At 40.6% G+C, this 24540-nt stretch overlaps 1 protein-coding gene across 2 annotated transcripts in view; it reads left to right on the forward strand.

Annotated features, from left to right (window-relative positions):
* The window catches only part of Csmd1 (CUB and Sushi multiple domains 1), a 1426468-nt gene that overhangs the window by 260697 nt on the left and 1141231 nt on the right, over positions 1-24540 (forward strand). For both annotated transcript variants that reach the window (XM_041673587.1, XM_041673588.1), the window contains exon 2: positions 19501-19717. In XM_041673587.1, coding sequence (XP_041529521.1) covers positions 19501-19717 — 217 coding nt within the window. The remainder of the gene's footprint in view (positions 1-19500; positions 19718-24540) is intronic.

A 24540-nucleotide genomic window follows, 5' to 3' on the forward strand; every position in this document is an offset into this window, starting at 1 on the left:
TGGTGTTTTACATGCAGGAAACCAAAATATCATTCATTAAACACATAGTTCTATAGAGCATTGAACATAAATGAGCTTACCATTTTTTCAAATTTTTCTATGTCCTTCCCTCCCTCCCTCTCTCCACTCTTCTATCTTTCTGTACTTTTCCCTCTCTCTCTCCCTCCCTCCTTCTCTCAATCCTTCCAACCCACTGTACTTTCACCTCTCTCTCCCTCCCTTTCTCCATCTTTCCTTCCCTCTGTACTTTTCTCTCTCTCCCTCCCTCTTTCCATCCTCCCATCCCTGTGTACTTTTCCCTCTCTCTTCCTCCCTCCCTCTCTCCATTCTTCCATCCCTCTGTACTTTTCTCCCTCTTCCTCTCTCCCTCCATCCCTCCCACCTTCCTTTCTTTTTTCATTCATTCTTCCCTTTGATCATCTCCCCTGGTGTCGCTGGTGCTCACTATCATCCGCCAATCTAAACCAAGCAGAACTACAGAGTCTTGGCTGTGTTTATACCCTCAAATATTAGTTATACTATGTATTCAGATTTTTGGCCAAACGCTTTTATTTTCAGTCCTTGATAATCACAATTTCCCCCAAGAACTTTCAAGTACTGAAGAGTGGTGGGTATATTTCTATGCAGTGTGGCTTTCATGAAGTTGATACTCGAGTTGCCTCTATGGGCAATGGGTGAACTCTCTTTCTTCTAAGCCTCTAAACACACAGGCTTTTTTGCATGGCGAGATGTTTATTCAGGCAGTAACCTGTCCATCAATAGTTTTCTGTACTCCCGACCCTCCATTCGCTCCCCATGCTTCCTTCTTTCTTTCGAATTGCCAATTATCCTCGGTATACTTTTGAAGCTTTCCTGTTTTGAAATGTGTGCGACGTCACACCGTGTGTGTGTGCTTGTGTGCAACATCGCACTGTGTGTGCAACTTCACACTGTGTGTGTTTCTGTGTGACATCACACTGTGTGTGTGTGTTTTTGTGGTGGCTTTGCATGTCATATGCCTTGTGCCTCTTCGTGTGTCAGTTAACATGTGAGTATAGATAGATGTGTGTGCTATGTTGTTGTGAAAGGGAGTATGTGTAGATTTGTCTTCCTTCCACTGCAACTAAACTTTCTGAATAGCCAGTCTGTTCCTTTTGTTTTCATCTTCAATCTTCCTACATTGTCTCATGCTACTTCCAGAAGGCAATCTGTGATCTCACCATCTCTGTTATTGGCTCTTTGCTGTATGGGTCCATATTTCATATTTAATGATTTTATTAAAGCATTATTTTAAGGCAGCGGTTCAGCCAGCATTTTCTCCCTATCCTCTAAATGAAGGAGTAGGTTATTTTATATTCAGTGCAGATATTTTTCTGCCCAATCTCTCAGGTCTGCTTCTAATTTAGGAATGTTGCCAGGCTGTGCATTCTCTTCCCATCTCCAACCAGCTCTTCCATAGCTGGAGCAGAGATCCTGGGAGCTTTTCCTTGGAGGTTCGTATGACATGGAAGTAAAGGCTCCTGAGATGTATATTGTTAATCAAGCTCAGATACTGTACAGATAACTCCCTGGGTTTCTGTCTGGTCCTCTCCTGAACCCTACAAGGCTTAGAAATTGGCTCCCAAGGCTTAGAGGCAGGCTGCAGTCTGGGACCTTCAGGAATAGAAAATGTTAATAACCAATTTCCATTCTTCCAGAATCCCTGCATTTTCCAGGAAAGCTTCACTTCCTTACAAGAAGCATGGCTCTCAGTGTTTGTGCACCCTGTCCCTCCGTCACCTTGTCTTAGATATTCCAAGCAGGGTATGTAACACCCACATGGGTGTTGCCCCTGTACAGGGAGCCAAGCACCTTCCCAGCTCAACTCTACAACTAAAGGATGCTCCAATTATTGTGCTTTAAAGTCTACTTCTGTGCAAGACAAGGACAGAATCTTTAACCTGAATTCCTTCCACTGGTACCCATGGCTGGGAGCCCAAAATGCATGCACATGAATGCACATACATGCATGTGTAGGGTGTGTGTGTATGTTTAAAAAATATAGAGGGGAGAGCATAAGGAGGGGAGGGAAGAACTGTGGTTGGTATGTAAAATGAAAAAAAAATGATTTTTTTAAAAACATGAAAAATAAAGCCAATATCAACTAGTGTTAAGAGCATACACAATTGGGGTAGGCACTGATCTGAATAGTGGAATATCATAGGAATCATTTAATTGATTTACTTCTTTTTGCCAGTCATGTTTGGCTTTATCCTATGTCTCTGTGCTGTCCTGTTTCTAGTTCCCAGCAATCCAGGTATTGTCAGGCATGGGCTCTCTCTCATGGTGTGAGCCTCAAGGCTGAGTTAGGTCCTCTGCAAATATATTATGTTTGTGTAGCTTGGTGTTCTTTTGGAATTCCCAACAATGGGAGTAGGGGTTGTTTCTGACTCTTCTGCCTACACTTGGGACTCTTCCTCCTGTGTGGTTGCCTTGTCCAGCCATGATATGAGGGTTTGTGCCCAGTCTTATTCTTTCTTGTTAGGCCATGTTTTGTGGATATCCCTGGAAGGCCTGCTTTTTATTTCTTAAAGGGAAACAAAGGAGGAGTTGATCTAGGGAAGAGGGGAGGTTGATGGGACTTAAAGGAGTAGAGGGAAGGGAAATTTTGGTCAGGATATGTTGGGAGCTGTGAACCTCCAGAACCTGAATTTCTTGTAAACAACTTGGTTTCCCCTGAACTAAGTGCTTACAGCTGCTCTGAGCACAAGACCCTCAGGAGTTCCTGATGGCAGGGGAATAGTTTCCGGTGCATTTGGCTGGGGTATGGCTATCCCTATATAAGCTTCCCCCGGACACAATAAAGGGGGCATTCTGAGGGCATTCTGGAATCAAGGATGACCTGTGTCTCTCTGTCTGTGAGTCTTTGCCCAGTTCACAAAATGATTGGTCGCACTAGGAGCACAGATGGGTATGGTGCACCTCAAGGAGATAATACACAAGAGAAGAATAAAGGTTAAAAAGAGCAGAGCCAGATCACCATTCTGTATGTGCGTTACTTTGTACCTGGTACTGGTCTTAGAAAGATGCTATTTAGTGATTGTAGAACAATGAATTGATTTTTTTCCTTAATGTGGTAACACTGAGATCATATCAAGCAAGCTCATGCTTATGTCAGTCATGCAAAGATACAGGGGACCTTCCAGTACTGGGACTTCTCTTCTGAAGCCCACTCAAGAGCAATGACAGGCATGTGCGTGACTCTCCCATGGAGCCTTGCTCTCCTGAAGATTCCTCTGCTAAAGTTTCCTCTTAGTGTGTACCATCACATCCACACCATAGTCATAAACAAAAGAAAGTCTACTGTCTAGAGCCAGAACCATATGCAGCATCAAAAAATATCAAAGAAGGGCTGAGATCCTGTGAGGGGTGGGGACTACTGCTTAAGTTAGTTCACATATCAGCTTCTAAAATGATACCATGAAGAGAAAGGGCAGAGGAATTTAATCTGGCCAAACTCAGTTGTATATCCCCAATAAAGGACAATGTCCCTCTGTCCTTTTCTGTACATGAAGTTCATCCTGAGTCACCCAGCTTCCTGAATGCAGAACTTTCCCTGTCAGGGATTCCATAGGACAGGACCCTGCCTTGTGAATGGCAGTGCCAATGCTAAAGAGCTGACATTTTTTATTTTTTTGGTTTTTTTTTTTAAGACTGCATTTCTCTGTGTGACAGCCCTAGGAGTCCTGGAACTGGTTTTGTAGACCAAACTGGCCTAAAACTCACAAAGATTCGCCTGCTTCTGCCTCCAAAGTGCTGAGTTTAAAGGGGTGCACCACCACCACCTAGCAAGCTGGCACTTATGAAGCAGAAAGTTCTGGCTTTCTAATACAAGAGGGGTTGTACGTAGAGTCCCTGTCCCTTCTATACCTTCTACAAGTGTGGTAAAGTTTCAGATTAAGCTTTGATCCCACAGCCCATGAACAATTATCCAAATATCTCTGTCTCAGTTACATCTCCGGTTAAAAAACAATGGCACTCTATATTTTGCCTTCTGTTGTAGAGTAAGATCTGTGGAAATATGGCTTAAATTATTTTCTTAAAAAGAGAGTCGTGTTTAAGTGGAGATCTCCATGACCTAAACTTGAGGAACTTTGTTGAGAAGATGAAAACATGTCTGACATACGTGGTGTCTACCAAACATATCCAGGGTACTTCTCGGAAGATCAGCAAAGGTCTCTGAAAAATATCACCGGCTTTTCCAGACTCTGAGAAATGGGGAGACAACACATGAAGATGCTCTTAGGTGGGCCTCTTTATTCACAATGGCTGTCGTGGGGCCCCCAGACACTGGGAAGAGTCCTGTTAAAATTCTCCTAAGAAACAAACCATCCACAGAAGCTTTGAGCCCCTCAATTCACCTACACTGTACTCTCCTTCCAGCAAACCCCAGGCCTTCCATGTGTGCAGTTAAACATACCCTGCCTGTGAGCCACTGAGTGTCTAGGTCACTGTAGTAAGCCCTGTTGACAAGACCTTCACTGAAGGGTGGGTTCTGAAAAAACTGTTATTCCATGTAGGCCAGGGAAGTGCGTGAAATAAAATTCCTAAAGAACAACCATGTCTATGCTCTTTCTCTTTTTCTTTTTCTTTTTCTTTTTCTTTCTCTTTCTCTTTCTCTTTCTCTCTCTCTCTCTCTCACACACACACTTTAACTTTATCACTGCCGTGCATACCATGCTCTATCCAAGACCATGACAAATGTTCTGAGGTAGTGTTGCTTAGCATAGAAGCTCAAAGCTGCAGGAGAGCTGAGACGGCCTTCCCTCCGTGGGAAGCATCACACGGAAGGTGTACCTGGTGGGGAGTGCAAGTGAGCCCTCTCAGTTCCTCTGAAAACAACACAGAGGACGTGGCTGCCTCAAGGGGGATTCAGACTTTGAAGGAACACGATGTGAGAAGCAGGAGCCGTCAAGACTGACATTGTTGGACGCATGAATCACGTCTTTATGTTAGCATTCACCATGGAGACCAGAGAAAGTGCGTAAAAGACACAGATGGGCTTTTCAGCTGGGAGAGCGTGGTGCTCTGGGGACAGGGCTCTATGGGAGAGACAGAAAGGAAGTAGTGTTATTAAAGGAAACCTGTCAGTGTGATCTCTTCGTAAAACCAAACAACTTACCCAGGAATTGTGGGACAACGTGTGTTCCTATAAATTGCCCCGTGAGTTGCCTCATTTCCTGTTACCAACTCATATTCTGTTATTTATAGAAAACGTTTATTTGTCTATAAAGTAAAGATCTTTATTAAATTTGGAATTGTGAGATCCTGGAGCAAGGCTAAAAGGACGTCATAATTATGAGCTAGTCATGAGTTTATTTGGGGTTTTATTTCCTTTTAAATTTTCACATTTGATTTCAGCAAATTATAAAGCAGAACATTTGATTTATAAGTAGCTTTGCTGTATTCTCCAATTTCTTGATTGTGAAATCCAAGCACATTCTTTCTAATGAGCTGTAAACATCCATGGTCTCATTGCCCATGGAATGTGATTCCCTACAGCAAAGCCATGGGTTTAAGTCACAGTACAAAGTAGGTTAGCGTAAGTATAGATATTCTATCAGTTAGTGTAATCCTAGTGAGAGATTGTTGCTGAGATTATATTCTTGTCTCCACATAGCTGCCTTTTTTGACTTCTGCTAACACTGGCAAAAACAGCTCATATTAACTAGAGTGTACAGGATGCTCACAATAACAATATTATAAATAGAGGACTGATAGTATTTAAGGGTCTTAAAAGAAAGAGTCTTGTTTTAATGTCTTCTTTTTTGTTAATCTTGATTTGATATATATTTATTTCAAGTCTTTTAAAGACTTATTATTTTTATTTTTATGTGAAGTGGGTCTTTTGCCTGCATGTATGTCTGTGTGCCTTGTGTGTATCTAGTACCTGCAGAAAACTGAAGAAGGCACTGGATCCAATAAGATATGGAGGATTGGGAGCTACTATATGGGTGCTAGGAACCAATCTCTGATCCTCTGGAACCCGGTCAAAAGGAGTCAGTGCTCTGAGAAACTGAGCCATCTCTCCAGCCCCAGATTCACACATATTCTATAGAAATATAGAGAGATCTTTTCTTTATATGATTCTCTCAGTTTACCCCACTAATCACTCATTTTAATGTGGTGGTGATTAGAGATCCTGATTAGAGACGGCGCATCAGTTCAAAGCACTTTTCATTCTTCTAGCGGATTTGAGTTCAGTTCGTAGCACTCCTAGGCTCACAATCTCCTGTAACTTCAGTTCAGGGCATGTGGTAACCTTTTCTGGCCCCCATGGGTAGATCTGCAAGTTTCTGTATGTAAACTCAACTAAACAGGCACACATACATACAAATAAAAGTCTAAAAAAATTTCATACAATGTATTCTGATCATAGTCTTTTCCTCTCCCAGTCCCTCCAAGATTCTCCTGGCATCTCTCCTTCCCCAACTTTATGTTCTCTTTCTGTATCTCCATCTCATTTCTTTTTCTCTCTTTAAAACAAGAAAATCAAAACAAACTTTAAACAAGAAAAGTAAGACCAAAAATACCCAAAGTAAAAAGTCACACACACACACACACACACACACACACACACACACACACACACACAGGCACACACCAAAACAAACAATCCACACATCATAGAATCTGTTTTGTGTTGTCCAACTACTCCTGGACTTGAGGCTTGCCCTGGACTGTGACACTGCAGTTGAGGAAACCACTTTATTTTTGTACAGGTATCAATTCTAATAGTTTCTTGGTTAGGAGTGAGACTTTGTCCACTTTCCATCCCTGCTATTTTTGCCTTGTTTGAACCTGTGTAGGTCTTACCATATACTGGGGTGAAGATTAGACCTCAACATCTTATGCTACCATGTGAACCCTCTAGTGCTAGAAATGGGTTTCATCTTGTAACTCATTGGCCAAACGGGTCCCATTGACCCCATGCAATACCATAGGCTGTTGCCAAGGCAATACCTGCTGATTACCTCCATAATCCAACAGTAGTGTCCTGTTGCTGAAGAAAACTTACTTATGTCTCAAAAACAGAGCAACTGAACCAGTGGTCAGCTACGAACTTGACCCCACTGAATTGTGTTCCTCATGCTGAAAGGGACTTCACACACTACTGGAAGAAAATAGTATCAATTTCACCCATATATGAACCCTGTACCTTTAACAATGACTTGTCTAGTTGTCTTTTTGACTGAATTTTAGGCCTCCTTCATGAGATGTAATCCAACCTTGACACCACTAAAGTGTCCAAGAAACTGGGACTAAATAAGTCATGTGCCCAGTGGAAAGCCAATACTATTATTCTGCTAATGGCTTACAGCAACAAAATAACCCCAATGCAATATTACTATACCCACGAATCTAAGAATCCCTCAGCCTTCATCAAAGAAGCTTCATCCTGCTGGAGATGGTTGTCAACAAAGAGCTCCACAACCGGACAGAGAATCTTTGTTGGAACACTCTGTCCTAAAGAAGCTGTCTTTATCAAACCCCTCACTTCAAAGCATTGGGATCTATGCTGAAGTGAAGGTAGGTTGTAAGAGCCAGAGGTCGTTGATGACTCTAAGGAAATAGTATCATTTTAAAATAAGAAAATAGTATCATACCATGGTACTTACTAGACATTAAAATTCTAGCACATCCCTGGCTCAAATATCCAGGAAATCCATGGGCCATGCTCCTACTGACCCCCCTTCCTTTGATGTGTGGTAACACCTGATTAGGGAATCCCTCCAAAGATGACACCCATAGTTATTTTCAGTGAATAATTCACAGAATTGGAACTCTGCAGTCCATAATATTCAGGCTGATGCTCCCATTCAACATGCCTTTTTGATGCTGCCTCTGTCTATCCATGGGAGTCCCCTCAGTTCCACGGCTGCATGAAATCATTCATTATGCAACTAACTTATCTCATTCCCATAATAAAGGACACCTGGGTCACTGCTGTTTTTATCTAAACAGCACTGGTGCAAAAATTCCTGTGACCATATCCCTGGCTCTCTAGGACAGAATCCAGCATTCCAGCATTGCGGTTAGTCTATAGCCTTGCAGTATACCATGGCAGTTAGGGATTTAGTATTCAGAAAACCATAAGCTATTTGCCATATCAGATGCTGTATAGTTTTCTCCCAGCAATGTATGGGCAATCACTCCTCTTTTATGCAAACAAGACTTTGATATTATCACATTTCAAATAATGTTAGTCTTTCTGCTAAAAATGAAGCAGTCCCTCCCTGAAGACTGAATTTGTATTTTACCAATGAAAAAGGGTGCTGGCCATTCTCTTGTGTGCTTGCTGGCCACATTATGTCTTGTTCAGTAAAATACCCCTGCGTGATTTTGCATGGTTGCTTATTGAGCTGTTTAATGTGGCCCATTTTAAAGAGTTCTCCATGAACTGTAGATGCTGGATCCTTGTCCTGGGTTTGATTTGCAGGAACTCCCCATGGGTCTGTGGCTTACTTACTCATCATTTTAGAATGCTTGATGGAGAAAGGTCATTGGCTAATAAAGGAACTGCCTTGGCCCATTTTATTGGTTGGAAGATAGGTGGGAGGAGTAAACAGAACAGAACGCTGGGAGGAAGAGGAAGTGAGGGCAGAGACTCCACAGCTCTCTCGGGAGCAGACGCCTCAGAGAGAGACGCCATGCCCCGCTTCCGGGATGAAGCTCCTACCCAGGATGGACTAGGCTAGAATCTCCCCGGTAAGCGCACCTTGGGGTGCTACACACAGATGATTAGAAATGGGCTAAATTAATATGTGAGAATTAGCCTAGAAGAGAATGGGCCAAGCAGTGTTTAAAAGAATACAGTGTCCGTGTAATTATTTCGGGGCATAAGCTAGCCGGGCAGGCGGCTGGGGTGTTGGGGACGCAGCCCCGCCGCCGCTCATATTACTACAAATGCTTTTCCAAAAAGCAAACATTTTCATTTTGATAAAGTAAATTTTATCTTTTTCTTCATTTTCCATCTGTGGTTTCAATGTCAAAATTTCATTCAGTTGCTGTCTTTCTTTATTAATCATAGAATCAAATTGGCTGTGGTAAGAAATCCTTGAGCAAGGATCTTTATTTAAAGCATAATACATCTGTGTGTCAGTATGGGTGCATTAATATCTTCATTTTTTTTGTCTACAACCACAATTTTTGTATCCATTTTGACATTTCTTTAGCAACCTTTTGTGTTTTTTTGTATTTCTGTTTATTTGATTTTAATGTCAATAATCTTAAATTTTTATATTTTCTTTGCTTGTTGAAACATTATTGAGATCAACAATTATGGATGTTTCTTTCAGATTCTGTGAGATATTTTTCATAGACATACATTTCACTTCTACACAGGAATTGTCTCTTATTTGTAAGTGTTTAATTATATAAAATACTTTTATCTCTGGCTGATACAAATCTCATGATCTGTATTCTTTTTCTAATTTGTTAATATTTTAGCTTGTTTATATGGGAGCCACAGCGATTGGTTGAAAACCTACTGAAGTGAAAGAAACGAGCTAAATTAACTAGCGTGGGTTAGGCAACATCATTTGTAAGTTCATGGAGTGACACAAGCAACACCTGTTTATGGTGCTGAGCTATTTTATCATCTAAGTGGAGAATGTATGCCCTTTAGTACCTACTGGCAACTCCCTTCTGTTATATCCTAGGCCTCACTAAATCTGTTTCTGTGTCTTTGAACATAATTATACTTGATAGTTCATATATATTAAGCTATATATCACACAGCCTTTGGATTCTGGCTTCTTTCACTTGGAATAACATTTTCATTGTTTATCCATTCAGTAGTTTTTATCACTACTCCATTATTTCCATGTGTGGATAATATTTCACTGTCAAAATATGTTGCCTTTTATTTAATAATTACTGTTTTCTTCTTTCACATTCTGTTTAGCTCTGCTCCACTCTTCCAATGTTTTCTTTCATCTGCCAGCTTTGAGTTTAGTTTTCTTTTCTTCCTTTAAGACTCACAGATGGGAATTCAAGACATTGAGCTGAGATCTTGTTTTTCATAAGGTGGAAATTTCCCTCTGTGGATTCCACTCTGGGCTTTACTTTCTTTATCTCACCTATTTTTATACATTCTCTTCATATTTTCCTGCATGGCTGGTTTTTAGAATTTTCCACTGAGATTGATTTCTCAGCTCATTTATTGGATTTACTTTTAATTAGTTTTCTATAATATGTTTATGATTTTTTTATTTCCCTCTGTTACCGATTTCTTGCTTTATTAAATTTTGATTGGACAGGTGACTTTGTATTCATTTGATCTTTGAAATTTGTTTAGACTGGGTTGTTTGTAAAACATGGCTGTCCCTGGTGGGACCTCACTGCCTGCTAATGAAGAAAGTGAATGTCACATCATCCCTTCTTGGTGAGATGTGAGTCTGCTGCATCTGATTCAAGTGTCATTTCCCTCCCCAGGATCTGTGCTGACTCCCTTAGATACCATGTGTCTTAGTTAAGGTTTCTATTGCTGTGAAGAGACACCACGATCAGGGCAACTCTTATAAAGGACAACATTTTGTTGGGGCTGGCTTACAGTTTTAGAGGTTTAGGAAATTATTTTCGTTACAACATGCTGGAGAAGGTGCTGAGAGTTCTACACCTTGAGCCACAGACAGCAAAAACGACTGTGTCACACACTGGGCATAACTTGAGTGTATGAAACCTCAAAGCCTGCCTCCCTACGGACACACAATGACATTCCAACAAGGCCATACCTACTCCAGCAAGGCCACTTCTCCTAATAGTGCAACTCCCTATGGACCAAGCATTCAAACACATGAGTGCCTTGGGACATTTATATTCAAATCACCACACCATGTCCACTATGGAATGTGGATCCCTGAAGTATACAACCATCACTAACCGATAGATCTTATGAGTTTAATTATCTTAAAGGTGCTTCTCCTATTTTTGTACTGTTTCTGTCTATATGATATGATTACTATCTCTATTTCATGAATTTATATGTTTCACAATCCATAAAAGTTCTTTGTTTTGTATAACAATGATGTAGTTGTAGTCCATTCTTCCTTATGTCAGTGCATAGAGTTCAAACATTTCCTTTACTCCCCATTTCAACCTATCATAATTTTGAATCAAAAGCTTGTGTCCAGCAGAACAACTGGCTATATTGTGTTTATAATTTTAAATCCACTTTGTAAAATCTCCTAATTTTAAAATGAAACCTCAACATATTTCTGTTAAAAGTAATTTCTAATAAGGAACACTTATTTGAACATCATTGCTATCATTTCTTCTAAGTCTTAGTGTTTTATCTCTCATTTTTATTATACAGCTTTAGTCTAGTTTTTTTTTTTTTTTGGTTGAGATCCAGGGTCCTATCTTCTGCTGCTGCTGCCTTTAGAATCTGAAAGTTTGCCTTGTATACCAAGATTCTTTTTCATTTACCCATGTGAATTATTTTCAGCTATATCCTCAGTGGTAACCATGGGGATAACAATTCATATCATAACAATATATTGAGTAATTTGAATTGATTCTTGCTTTAACTCTAATAAACATAAGGATAATTCTATAATACAGTTGTGAATTTTCCTCCTAGCTGATAAGGACAAAAATTTTGACTTCATAGATTATGTTACCATTGGTATGTATTCATATTTGCCAGCTTTTAAATTATGCAGAAAATAGTTGGGTTCCTAATATAAATGGAATTTTCTCCTTACAGATAGGACCACCTTCATTGGAGTTGTTACTTCTCTTTATAGCATAAAGTTCACAAAGGTGTGCTCTGTTCAGAGCTGAATCCCACTATGGTTTATTAAATAATTTAGCTTTCATTTATGTATGAAGATTGGAACTCCTATAACTTGCCAGTATGGTTTTGCAATGTGTACAAGTAGTGATTAAAGCAACAGGCTTGCCCTGGCTCATCATTTCAACATTCTAAAGACAACCTTCTCCATCTCATCACTACCACTTCTGGTGAGATACCTGATGATAATCTTTTGGACCCCTTATGTGTGCTCTTGTATCTACTGTATCCTGCCCTTTGCCTTCCCTTCAGCTCTGGAGTTTGCTCTGTGCATGTATTTTGTAACTGGTAAGATTCTACTATCCTCTCAAACTTGGTTCAATTTTCTTCATTTTTATTTCTGTTGTTTAAACTACGTATTTTAAAAAAGAATTGAAATATACTGTTTATTCACTGATATTTAGTGACCCAATAACAAAAGTCACTAGAAAAGTTTAATTTCATATATTGTGCTTTAAAAATTATTTAATTAATGCAATTTGTGCATGTGGGAGGGGCATGCATTCAGTACAATTCAGTAGAAAAGTGTAGATGTCAGAGGACACAATTTTAGAACTGGTTCTTTTCTTCTATCTCATATGGGTCCTGGGGTTTGAAGTCAGGCTGTTAAACTTGTGTGGCAAGCCCTTTTAGGAGCCATAAGCCAGGCTGTACTTTTCAGTCCCACGATTTCTGCTTAGCTGATTTATAATGTCTATATCTTTACTGAGAATCTTTGATTGTTTGGGTGTCCTTCCCTTTCTTCCCTTATCTCTTCATGACATTTTTATATCTCTGAACATATTTAAGACAGTAAGGTTCTGTCTTTCTCTGAAAACTCTAAGAACTGTATTTTTTCATTGACAAAGTCCCTGACTTCACTGTGGCTGGAGCATATTCTCTTTTCCCTGTGAAAGCTTCATATATTTTTGTAAAAATGGTGGAGGCTGGGTGTTCTAATGTGGGTTCTCTGGAAATGAGTTTTTACACCTCTTTTGGGCTTGTTCCATGGCTATTTCCTAATAGTTGAATTAATTTTCAAAGCCTTTTCTTAGAGGTTTTCTTTAATGTTGTTGTTGTTTTAGGGTTCTTTTCTGCAGTACATGTTCTCTGGGAAGTTTCTTAAGCTTACGTTTAGTCAGAGCTTCAATCGAGGTTTCTTTTGATGATCAGCTGTCTAAAGCTAAAGTGAGAGAGAAGGAAGGAGAGAAGGAAAACCAGATAAGAGATGGGAGGAGGGAGAAGTAGGACAGAAAGAAAATAATAGCAATACTAACTACAGAGTAAAAGAGCAATAAGAGGAGGTAAGGGGACAGAAGAGGAAGGAGGAAATAAGGAAAAAGAGGGCAGACTGCTCCCCATGTGCAGACTGATGCACGCCGGGGCTGCCTGATCCTTCCTGCAGTGGCTGCTGTTTCTTCTCCTACATGAGATTTCATTTCTGTCTTCTAGGACACAGAGTATGCAACAAGATAACACAGACTAGGTCTTTTATGAGAACATTTCCTGCCATGGACATGAGTGTGACTTCCCTGCACAGATCCATTTTGAATGCTCTCATTTGCTAAAGAAAGCCTCGCCTCAGCTTGCCTTACAGCATGTTATTTGCCCATATGGCAATCTTTGGCCCCATTTGACTTCGTGGTTCATTTACACAGTTTAATATTATTTCTTTAATCTGTATGTTTTGTGTTTTGATTATTATATGGCGAGGGGATGTTATTTTTTTTTTTTTGATCCAGTCTATTTGGTGTTTTGTATGCTTCTTGAATATTCAAAGGAATACCTTTTTTATGTTGGGAAAGTTTTCTATAATTTTATTAAATATATTTTCTGGACCATTGAGCTGTACTGGAATGACAGTGGGCAGTTTTGGTCTTACTTTCAGACCACAGGTATATGGAGCAGACTGGCTACTATTACTACTACCACTACTCCTCTCTCTCTCTCTCTCTCTCTCTCTCTCTCTCTCTCTCTCACGCACACACACACACACACACACACACACACACACACACACACACTGGAGGTCAATGTGTGATTGAAAGAAAATGAATAAGTTCCCATGTGTATTTCAGTTTATATAGGATGTGGAAAATATACATTAAAATTTTTACAGAATGGGTGTCTACAATGAATGGAATAGCTTTGAGAGCAATAGATGTTTGTGGTCTCCCTTCCTCTTGAACTGCCAGTTTAAATATACCCTGTATAATAACCCAGGCGTGTTTCAAACACGAACACTTGTTGGTGATTACTACCGGCCATCTCCTTTAGTTCTGTGCCTCATTGTGCTTCATTTATATGAACTCCAGGTTCAATCAGTCACATGTCTACCTAGTCTGTTATGTCCCGGTTGTTCTTGATGGCTCTGTTCATACCTTTTCACACGTGTAGTAGCATTCAACATGGGGTGACATTTCCTGCCGCTTTTTAAATGCTAACCATTGTGAACTATGTCTTTCTGCAATTGCTCAACCAAATTCTATATTAGCAGATACTTATTGGTCAGATATCTACTCTCAAAGGGGGCTTTACATAGCAGATCTTCTTATCATAAAACATTATCCAAATGAAAGTGAATATAATTCACAAATCAAAGGCTGCCCTGTTTCCGACTTCAAAGTTTATGAGATAATTAAATCAGACAGAACTTCCAGGTCCTGACATAGGAATACTGAAACACTGTTTTCACCTTTCCCCTCTGTAAGATTGGGAACCAGACACAGAAATGAGGTAGCAGAGCTACACCTGGCACCCAAGGGAGCCTTCATGCCTGTGGACTTCCTTTATTCAACAAAAGCTAAAGTGAGCCAGAAGACATTATAGATGAGTCACTACTGCAAATTCCTAATGCTGGAGAAAGAAAGGTGTGTATTATTACACTCTGAAAAGCAGAGACAAGCGTTCCAGAGAGGAACAGACCAAATGCCACTGCACTCCAAGCAGAGGCCTGGGCATCTCAGCATGATGGTGCCACAGCTCTCTTTAGTCTGCTGATGGCTTTCAATACAGGGAGTTGTTCCAGGACCCACTGAGTTTTATCTCCCGCCAGAAAGGTTTCTCTACCTTCTAGCATGGAAGCCGTCTATACATGGTCAAATAGAGTACGCAGTGCAGATTCCAGTTCTGACTGCGGGCTCCTGACTTCGCAGCTCTGGATTGCTCTTCTCAGACCCCAAAGCCCAGGAACCAGCCCCAGACACTGTCCTGATGCAGGGGCATCACAGCCTCACTTACCAGATCACTGGCTCAGCGGGCATCACAGAATGACAATTCTTCAGAAACAAATTGATCTCCCTCCTGTGGTTTGGGCACCAGGATGCTGGGAAGGACAGTCCCATAGTCATGTGACAGCACTCATTACCTTTGGTATTGGGACAATAAGTAAATTTTATTCCTGACTTATGAGTCATCTTTGCTCCTTCATATAATACCTTCTCAGTACTTTGCAAGGAATCCAACTCTGCCATTCACAGCTCAGCCTCTGGAGCTTTCTGGAGCCCTCATTCAAGCCTCCATGACCCTATCATTCATTCATTTTGTGTGCCTAGTATCATACTTAAGAAGTATCCTGCCCCATCTGTACCACAGCTTTAATGGCGTGTGGGGGCCTGTGAGGGCTTCTGACAGCCTATGGAGGCATGTGGAGACCTGAGGGAAGCTTGTGGGGGCTTATGAGGGCCTGTGGGGGCCTATGGCAGCCTGTGGAGGCCTGTGGGGGCCTGTGGAGACCTATGATGTCTGAATCTAGAGAACTGTTTCCATCGGTGGCTGTTTTGAGAGGGGAACCAGTTTGGTGATAATCTCAGTCCAGACTCTCCTTCAAAATAGACTGGCATTTTTACTAACTGAACCTATGACGGTTCCTCAAAGCACTCTTCCAATCGTCTTCATGTGAAGTCTGAGCTTCCCCGTTGGTTTCATAACAGGCACTTTTTCTGCACCCTCTTGAACTTCAGCTTTAGACTCACTCATACCCCTTTCCACCAAATTGAACAGGTTCTCAGACTTTTCTGTTCCACTCACTGCTCTGTCTTATTTGAAACTTGACCAAGAGAAGAGAGCGGTAACCATTCAACAACCCGAATCCTGCAATACCTTGAAATAATTTTTGTAACATGAATTATTATGCTACTTTATAATTCAGTCTCAGTTTCTGAAAACATGCAGAATACAGCCAGATTGTCTAATATAACAGAACACAAATGGCCTCTAAGCCAGTTTCTGGCAGAACCCCTCTTCCCTTAGCCCTCATATGCCCCATGCCTAGAAACAATATAAGCCTGTCTTCTACTCTATCTGCACTGTGGCATTATGAACTAGCACTTCAATGGTGGCTGAGCTCTCTTTTTCTGTAATTGAGGATTTCTCTAATCTAGAGCTCCAAATGTTTCTACATTAATCCCTAAACCAGCACCCAAGCCCTATAGCACACATTCTCAGTGTTATATCAAGAAGTTCCCCGTCCTCAGCACCAATGTTCTGTGTTTCTTTCTTTCCCAATAGAAGATAACTGATTGAAACCATGTAGGAGGGGGGTGGCTGCAGGAGCAATGTGTGTAAGGGAGCAAGGAGGGCTATATAAGAGCAACATATAGAAGAAGGGAAAGAGGGAGGGAGGGCTTATTTTGTCTCATTGTTTGTAGAGATACATTCTACCATGTCGGGAATGATATGAAGGAAGGAGCATGAGGCAGGTCACACTGTCTCTGTCCTTAGGAAGCATGATCTAGAGATGGCTTGTGTGTCTATACCATTGCCCCGTTCTTACTAACCTGTGAATGTGTTCCATTTTCTTCATATAGCAACTTTTACAAATATGGACTGCAAATATCTTCCTTTTCTGGATATCTTTTCCAGCCATTTTTATGATGGTTAGTTTTTGTACTTCATATTATACAATGCATAGAGTTATGGAGATTTATTTTTACAATGTTGCCTTTTGGAAACATTATTACTTTATGTGTAGGCCCCCAATTCATCTGGGATTGAGCTTGTATATCTTGTGGAACTGGAGTCATTGTTCATTTTTCCCAGTTGGACATCTAGTTGACAATCTCATCTTCTTACCAGCTCTGACAAGTCCATCCTGTTGCCAGTGCAAAGCATTGACTTTATTTTAAGTCTAGAATTTATAATGGGGAGGGTGTTGAGATTTTTTCCTGCTGTTATGCTGGCACCTTGTCTTAACTGCGATCAATCAAATCCCATTTTAACAACTGCAATATTCCAATCATACATAATAGTGCAGAGTACGTGGTCTCCAGGTTTCTTTCCCAAGATTGCCCTGGATAGTCTTAGCTTGCACCACTAAACTACAGTCCATTTTTGGAATGAATGGGGACTTTGAAAACCTCTCAGTTGATTACAAAGTACAGCAGGGATGATCGTCTCTCTGTTGAGAACTCTTGAGTTGTTCTTGAAGTTTCTGACAGAGTCCGTGGAAAGGTCTGTCTACTGATCAAACACAGCTCACCCTGCAAAATGCACCATACTAATTGGTACCCTGAAGGCAGACTGAATGTTCTTTCCTAGGAAATCTTTATGTCTGGTAACCTGGTGCAACATGATGGGTGTCTAACAGTGACTACGTTCCTGCTGACATTTTCTGTTAAATTTCTTTCTTTTTTCTTTTCTCCAATTTATAATCAAGTCTTCACTTTTTCTGATTTACCATGAAGTAAGAATTGCCAGATAAACCAGAAAAGCTGTTTCCTTTAAAGCCCTTTCAAATCCCCACAGTTTTAATATCCACTTGTTACAGTTTTATTGTTAGATTTAAATTTAGTGGAAAATGGGCTTCTTATTAGTTCTTTGGTTTTAAACTCATAAATCCCTTTCATTAAATCTTTTTTTTAAGATTGAGCAAACTCCTACAATCATTTGATAATATTACCATGAAAGATTTGAGCTCACTGAGACCTACTATGGTGATTTGTAAGTCTACAATGTAGTTGGAAATAATTCACTGTTTGCAGTACAACAAAGAAAGCTGGGATAATACTTGTATTCAAATACTTACACAACATGGAGTAATCAGAGCAACCCAGGTGCCTTGGAAACTTCCACCACAGTCCTAGTGTGGAAACATTTAAGGATGCACAACGTGTTGTTGGGAAATGGTCCAATTGAGATGGAAGCAAAGGCTGCAAAGACTCTAGAAATCATCCCCATGGCTGTCTCCAAACCAATTAGATGCTGAAATTAATTAAAAAGGAGTATTTTATATCCTTCTACATTGGGACCCAGATCAGAGGACCAGAGAGAGAAGTTGGCCTTGCCACACATTGGTGGCCACCCTTTTCCACTGATTCATCTGACTTTTAGGTTTTTTAATTGGGTGGATTTTTCAAGGTAAATGGGCAGAGGAAAAACTACAATCATTTGAGGACTAGGGAAGTTTTCACTGAAGGCATGTCAAGGTGAAGCTACGATGTAGGGGGAGACATGGAGGGAGGTTCTCAACAGGAGATCTCTGAGCCAAGATAAGGAAGAAATGACCAGAGCAGCAGGGAGAGATATTAGGTTGGGAATGGAAAGAAAGGGACTTCTGGATGTCTAATGAGAAAGGGGATCAGAGGGCTGCACCTGAAGCTGCTACTAATCTTCCAGGGAAGATCTTTATAGCAGCTGGGTCCTCAAAGAAAGCCTGACTGCAGTTCATTGAAGTCAGGATTGGTGCATGGAACTAGGTCAGGAATATGAACTTATCAAGAGAGTCCCTGAGGTAGAAACAGCAACATGTACAAACCCACACAAACACTACTGGGAAATAGAGGCAAAGGGCAAACAGTCCTTCAGTGCCTCTCCTGCTCTTACCCCTCTTCCTAGTCTTGTTTAGGGGGAAGTGCATGACACCAAACATTTTCTCATCATCAAATCTCTCTTGAATGACATTGTCATCTCTGTCTTCCCTGGGAGGGATATTGAAAGCAGGATTTATGAAACATAGGATGGTGTCTGATCTGCCTGGGGAGGTATGGGTGTTCTCTGCACCGCTACATTTCCAAAGATGTTCTTTAGTAACTCTACCACTCGGATAAGGTATGTTCCTTCCTCCATGCAGGATGTCCACCTCTATAAGGAGTATACTATTGGTGGGGAATATCCTGGTGTTTATTCCTGTGCTTTGCCCCTATTTTCATCCTAAACAAGCTTGGTTCATGCCCTCTATTTTCAAGCATATACATTCTACAGTCTTGCATCCTTCTCTTTAAAACACTTTTGTTAACACAGAACAGGCTCATGTCCATTCTGGCAAGGTTAACCATGGCACTTCCTAACCCTGCTACCACATACCAAAATCATTTAGCTGTTTGGAACCCGAGTGCATTACAGTAACATTAAGAATGTTGGTTTTATCTGTACTCAAAGTCTTTGTCCATCTAATCCCTTTGATGGATAAAGGGATTTCAGCATTCTCTGCAGATCATTGGTAGAAAATGTGTTCCTCCGTAGTCCAAAATTGAAGCTGAATATCTGGTGTGAGTTCCTAAACGTGGTTCTATAATTCTCTTCCATTTCATCTTCTGTTATTCTTATGTTATCCTTGACCTGTGATAAAAATTAGTGTTTAGTATTCATCTAGAAAGCACCATAATATATCATTCAAGTTTTGTGAAAATGACAGGGATATTCTTACAACTATAGGTTCATGATTAATAACATGCTAACACACTACTTTTTTTTTCCTACCTACACAGGTCAGAACTGTGGTGGCCTGGTCCAGGGACCCAATGGCACCATTGAGAGCCCCGGCTTTCCTCATGGTTATCCTAACTATGCCAACTGCACCTGGATCATTATCACCGGGGAGCGCAACAGGATACAGCTGTCCTTCCACACCTTCGCCCTCGAGGAGGATTTCGACATCTTATCGGTGTACGATGGGCAGCCGCAACAAGGGAACTTGAAAGTGAGGTAAAGTGCTAAGCTTTTCTATCATAGAGACTGCCATAATTGGTTACTATAGTTTGAAAGATATTTATAATTATGTTTATGCTTATTTACCAAAAATACAATCTACTATAAGGAAACACCGAAGACTATGTCTGTGTCACATGGTGAGCATGTATTCCTAGTGGGTAAACTTGTTATTGAATACAGTTTTCAAATTGCTCATGATCTGCTCAGCAATATTGTCAAGGTAATGTAGAATGAAAAGAGAAATCAAAAAAAGGAAATGCAAGGCTAAACTGAGACAGCAAGAAAGCAGCCTCTCCACTGGGAGAAGGCAGGGTCATTGAGGACTCTCAGCAGTACTGAATTCCGGGAAATCTTGGTTAAGACAATCCTCATTTTTATTTATTACATTGTTTATTTTTCATGTATGATCTCTACCACAAGGAAGCATATTTACTGGTATGATTTTTGTATTATATTTTCCATTAGTCAAAAAATAGCATACAATCAATTTTCATTTGGCAAAGGAAAGATGATATCCCTATGGAAAACAGTCAGATTGCTCCTAACTTTGCTTAGGAAATATCTATTGCATACTTTTTATTGCTGTGCTGTGTGGTAAAACCCAAGATCTCTTATATACTAGGTAAGGACTCTGCTTCCAAGCTATGCTTCCAGCCCCTGCCAACAGAGTAATATACATACTTAAGACTAACAAATCCGTTATCCTCCTGGTTTCATGTTCTCCAGTAATTGGACTGTGGGGTTTTATAACATGACTGACAGTTAGCAGAAAGATTGCGGCTGCTGATATAAATGAGATAGTATTGATATCACAGCCAGCAGAGACACCTATCCACCTTAGACAACTTATCCATATCTTTGTGGAATCCAAGCAGCTCTCATTGAAAATTTTCTGGGTAGCCAGTAGATTTATATTTTACATTTAACATGTTTAGCACAATTACTTTTGAATATACTTTGTATGCTGTTTTCAGGCATGGTATGTCTTCTATTTTTATGAGTAATTGGAGATATCAGTTCTCTGCCTTTAAAAACATTTTTTTTTAGAAATTTTGTCATAGACACTACAGTGGCTGTACCCATTTTTTAATGGGTTAGGTGAACTTTCTTTCTCTTCCTTAGAATGCATGGTCCTGTCACTGGGAGTGTGGGCACAGTATCTGCGTGCACAGCCCTAATTCACTGGATGTGAAATGTCCTGACGTCCATTCTTCACTCTTCAGTGCTAGCTGCTCACTTGTCTATAAGCTGCACGTGTTGCACTGTTAGTGTTTTGGAAGAGCAGAGATAGAGCTTGATAGCAGGGTCACTTAGGAGAAGAGGAATTGGAGGCTGACGTTCATTGAAATATCAGCACACAGGGCTGTGAGAAAATTATTTCCTTCTATTTCCATTAAAATGCTTATTCAATATTACTCAGATATATTTCTATTTTCGTTCTCTTAATATCTTTCTATATTTCTTTACATATTGGAAATCTGTTCCATGTGTTAATTTTATTGATACATGTTTCACAGTTTCCAACAATTTGTTATCCTCTTAGATTCTTGCAGTGATATTGATATAATTTTATGTTAATGAACTCTAGAATACTTTTCTTGCTTTACGCACTATTGTAACAAGATTGATAATGGGAATACTGATATATAATTAACTAGGCTTCTTGCATTTTACAATGAGACTCCATGAAGAGGTACACAATTAGATGTCTAAGCTCGTGACCTGTGTAATTATCGATGGGGTCACATGCAATGTTGCCATAGTCCTTCCTCTCAGGGGCATTTTCAGTGGGGCTCCGGGTGAGGGAAAGAAGGAGACTATGCCCTGCAGTGACTCAGCATGTTAATGTTGCACTGGAGTCAGAGCTGCCCAGAGGTCATACTTGCACCTGAGCATGCTCTGAAGGCTACATGCTGCTTCGGTCTTACGACTTCATAGCTTATTTCTTCCTTCCATTCCACACCTAGAGGCCTTTGTGCAGCCCCTTTGATGATTCCTCTAGGTATCAAAACATAAACTGGCCAAATACGTTAAAGGCCATCGTCCTCTGGTGCTGTTCATTGTTGTCCACATGCCTGTTACCCATATGGAATGGGACCATGAGCGTCTCAGAGAAAACAAGGGAGAGAGGGCTTCTCTTTCATTATTCAGTCACAGTTGATGGGCAAGATGGTTACAAAGAGTACCAAATTATTATTAGTTGGGGGGGGGATACCTGGAACCAATACTACTCTTTCTCCTTTGCACCACATGTTTATTTCTCAAAGACAATTAGTCACTAGCACTTAAAGCTGTCCAAAGGCCATTTGCATTTGCTCCAAATATGCACTAACTAAAACCTAACGGTTGTTTTCTTAAGCATTTAGAACACTTTGTTCTAAAGAACAAAGGAAGCTTCTTTCCTTTGTTTATAACACGGACATTTTTCTGGATAAACTTTAGGTATATATTTTTTTCTCCAATGTAGAAAATGCAGGGTTTTCAGCTTAGAGTTATTGGTTGCCCTGTAATTGGAATAAAACTCAAGAATACATATTTTACTACATTTAAAAAGTATCACAAAATCTCTTTAAAGTGTTAGGGCCACCAGGATGCCTCTGTGAGTAAAGATGCTTGCCGCTAAACCTGGTGGCCTGAGTTCAGTCTCTGGAAGCCTCATGGTAGAAGGCAAGAACAGTTTCCCACAAACTGACCTCTGACCTCCACAGGTTTGTGGGCTTAGCACAGTTTTCTCCCTTTCCAAGGGCAACACAAAATCCCTCAGTCCAGCCAGATGACCTTGGAAGACTTTTTCCTGTGCTGAGTGGTGTCAGTCTCTAAATGGCTTGGAAATCCTTGTAGGGTGATTCTGATCCAGTGTTTTGTTAGGGGAACTCATTCGGGTCTCTGTTGAGGTAAAGCAAAGTGAAGTGAGTGGCCATTTTTTTTTGTGGGCCCGGGACACTGGCGCCCATGGGAATTGGCACCTAGAATGGGCTCTCTGACTTTGAAGAAGTACTGATTTGTCCCAAATCTGAAAACAATTGAAGTTTGTTGTTGATTTTCAAACATAATTTCATAGTAATATCGTTAGCATTCAGGCATGCTGCTGGCCTGACATTATGGACCTATGTCACCAACCACAGCCACTCCCTATGAATGTGCTTACTAGCATTCCAGACATTATACTACCCTGCACCACCAGGGTCCCCAGCTATAACCAATAAGAACATTCCCTGTGCACAAATGTCCCCATTCCCGTTCCCTAATGAGACCTTTCATGTGAGCTTTGTCACACAGTGTCTCTCACACACAATTTTTAAATTATAACATTGGTGCTGTGTTTCTCCTTGCCAGTTTTAAACTATAACAAATATTAGGAGTTGGATAGACATCCATCAGAAGCTCTGAAGAAAAACTGGACTACAAAATAGGAGAGAATGAAGTAGTCATTGTTTTATAAGACCAAGGGAAACAGTCACAGTATTTAAACTCCTCTGCCCTCTCTACCTCATGGAAGATTAACCCTGATTTTTCTGCAATGATTATAATAATGAGAGAGGAAAATGAGTGTTGGAACATTAGGATTAGAAAATCTTGAATTCACATTGTTAAAACATTACAGTTTTTCTAATTATTCAAACCTGGGATGGCATGGCCGAGTACATTAATCACTGAGAATCATGCTAGTTCTGACTGTACAGATGATAGCATGAGAGGGTGGAGGTTCAAGGGCCTGGAAAGTGTTCAACTACACAATGAGGACATTAGCTGAGAGATACAGCTTGGCAGAACTTCTGACTTCATGCCCCATTGTCATTACGAGGTCTTGAAGGAGCAATCTGTAAACCAACAGTCAGATAAAAATCAAAGTATCACATTATTTTTAGCTGGACTGGTGGCTGATGCCTTGATTAACACTTGGGTAGCTGTGATTTGAGCTGTTGTGGATGCTGCTGGAGGATGCTGGCCTCAGTCTAACCCCAGATGTAGACCCTGACACCTGTCACTCTTGGCCAGCCACAAGGTCAGGAACTGAAGGGGATGATCTGCATGTCAGGAGATTACAGGGTGAAGCAGCCCAGAATGACAGGCCTGGGAACCCCTGGAGGTAACAGCTGCAGAGCTCCTGACAGCCAAGCTATCTCTCAACTCCACACCCCCCCCCCAGCCTGCAGCTCACAGTCACCTAATCATTGCTGGGAGCTGGGAACGAAACTCAGTTGGCAGAGTGTTCCCTAGTGGTATATGATTCTTCTGTGCAGGCCCCAGAATCACATGAATCTGGGAATGATGGCTTATCCGACTGCTTGGGATAGGACAAAGACAACTGTGCCAAAGATATATGAAATTCTGGCTTAGACATATATATTTATAATATTTTTGCCCTCTTTCCACCCAGTAATTTTAAGATATAGCAAGTTGAATTCTAACATTCTAACTAAATATATGTATATATATATATATATATATATATATATATATATATATATGTATTCAATTTTTTGCTTGAAGTAGTATCTCATTATGTAGCCCAGGTGCATCCCTCCTTCTCTTCCCATGCTTTCCTTCTCTGCTCCCTTCATTTTTCCCTCTTTATTTCCTTTTCTACACATGCCCCACAAGGTATATGGTAAAGTCTAACACAGTTCTGGTCATCATAGTTTGGTGGAGGAGTTTACTGGAATCTGGCAGGAAGAAATCAGCAGCACAGTGTGTAGGACCATCCTCCCAGGGCACAGAATTACCTGGCATAAATTGTCAAAAATATTGAGTGACAGCTGTGAATGACAGGACTGTCACTGCTTGCTCTGTGTCTGTCAGTCTGGAAGCTGAGT

The sequence above is a fragment of the Microtus oregoni genome, unplaced genomic scaffold, assembly GCF_018167655.1.
Source record: "Microtus oregoni isolate MIOR12 unplaced genomic scaffold, Mior012 000024F_ref0000369, whole genome shotgun sequence".
Taxonomy (NCBI): domain Eukaryota; kingdom Metazoa; phylum Chordata; class Mammalia; order Rodentia; family Cricetidae; genus Microtus; species Microtus oregoni.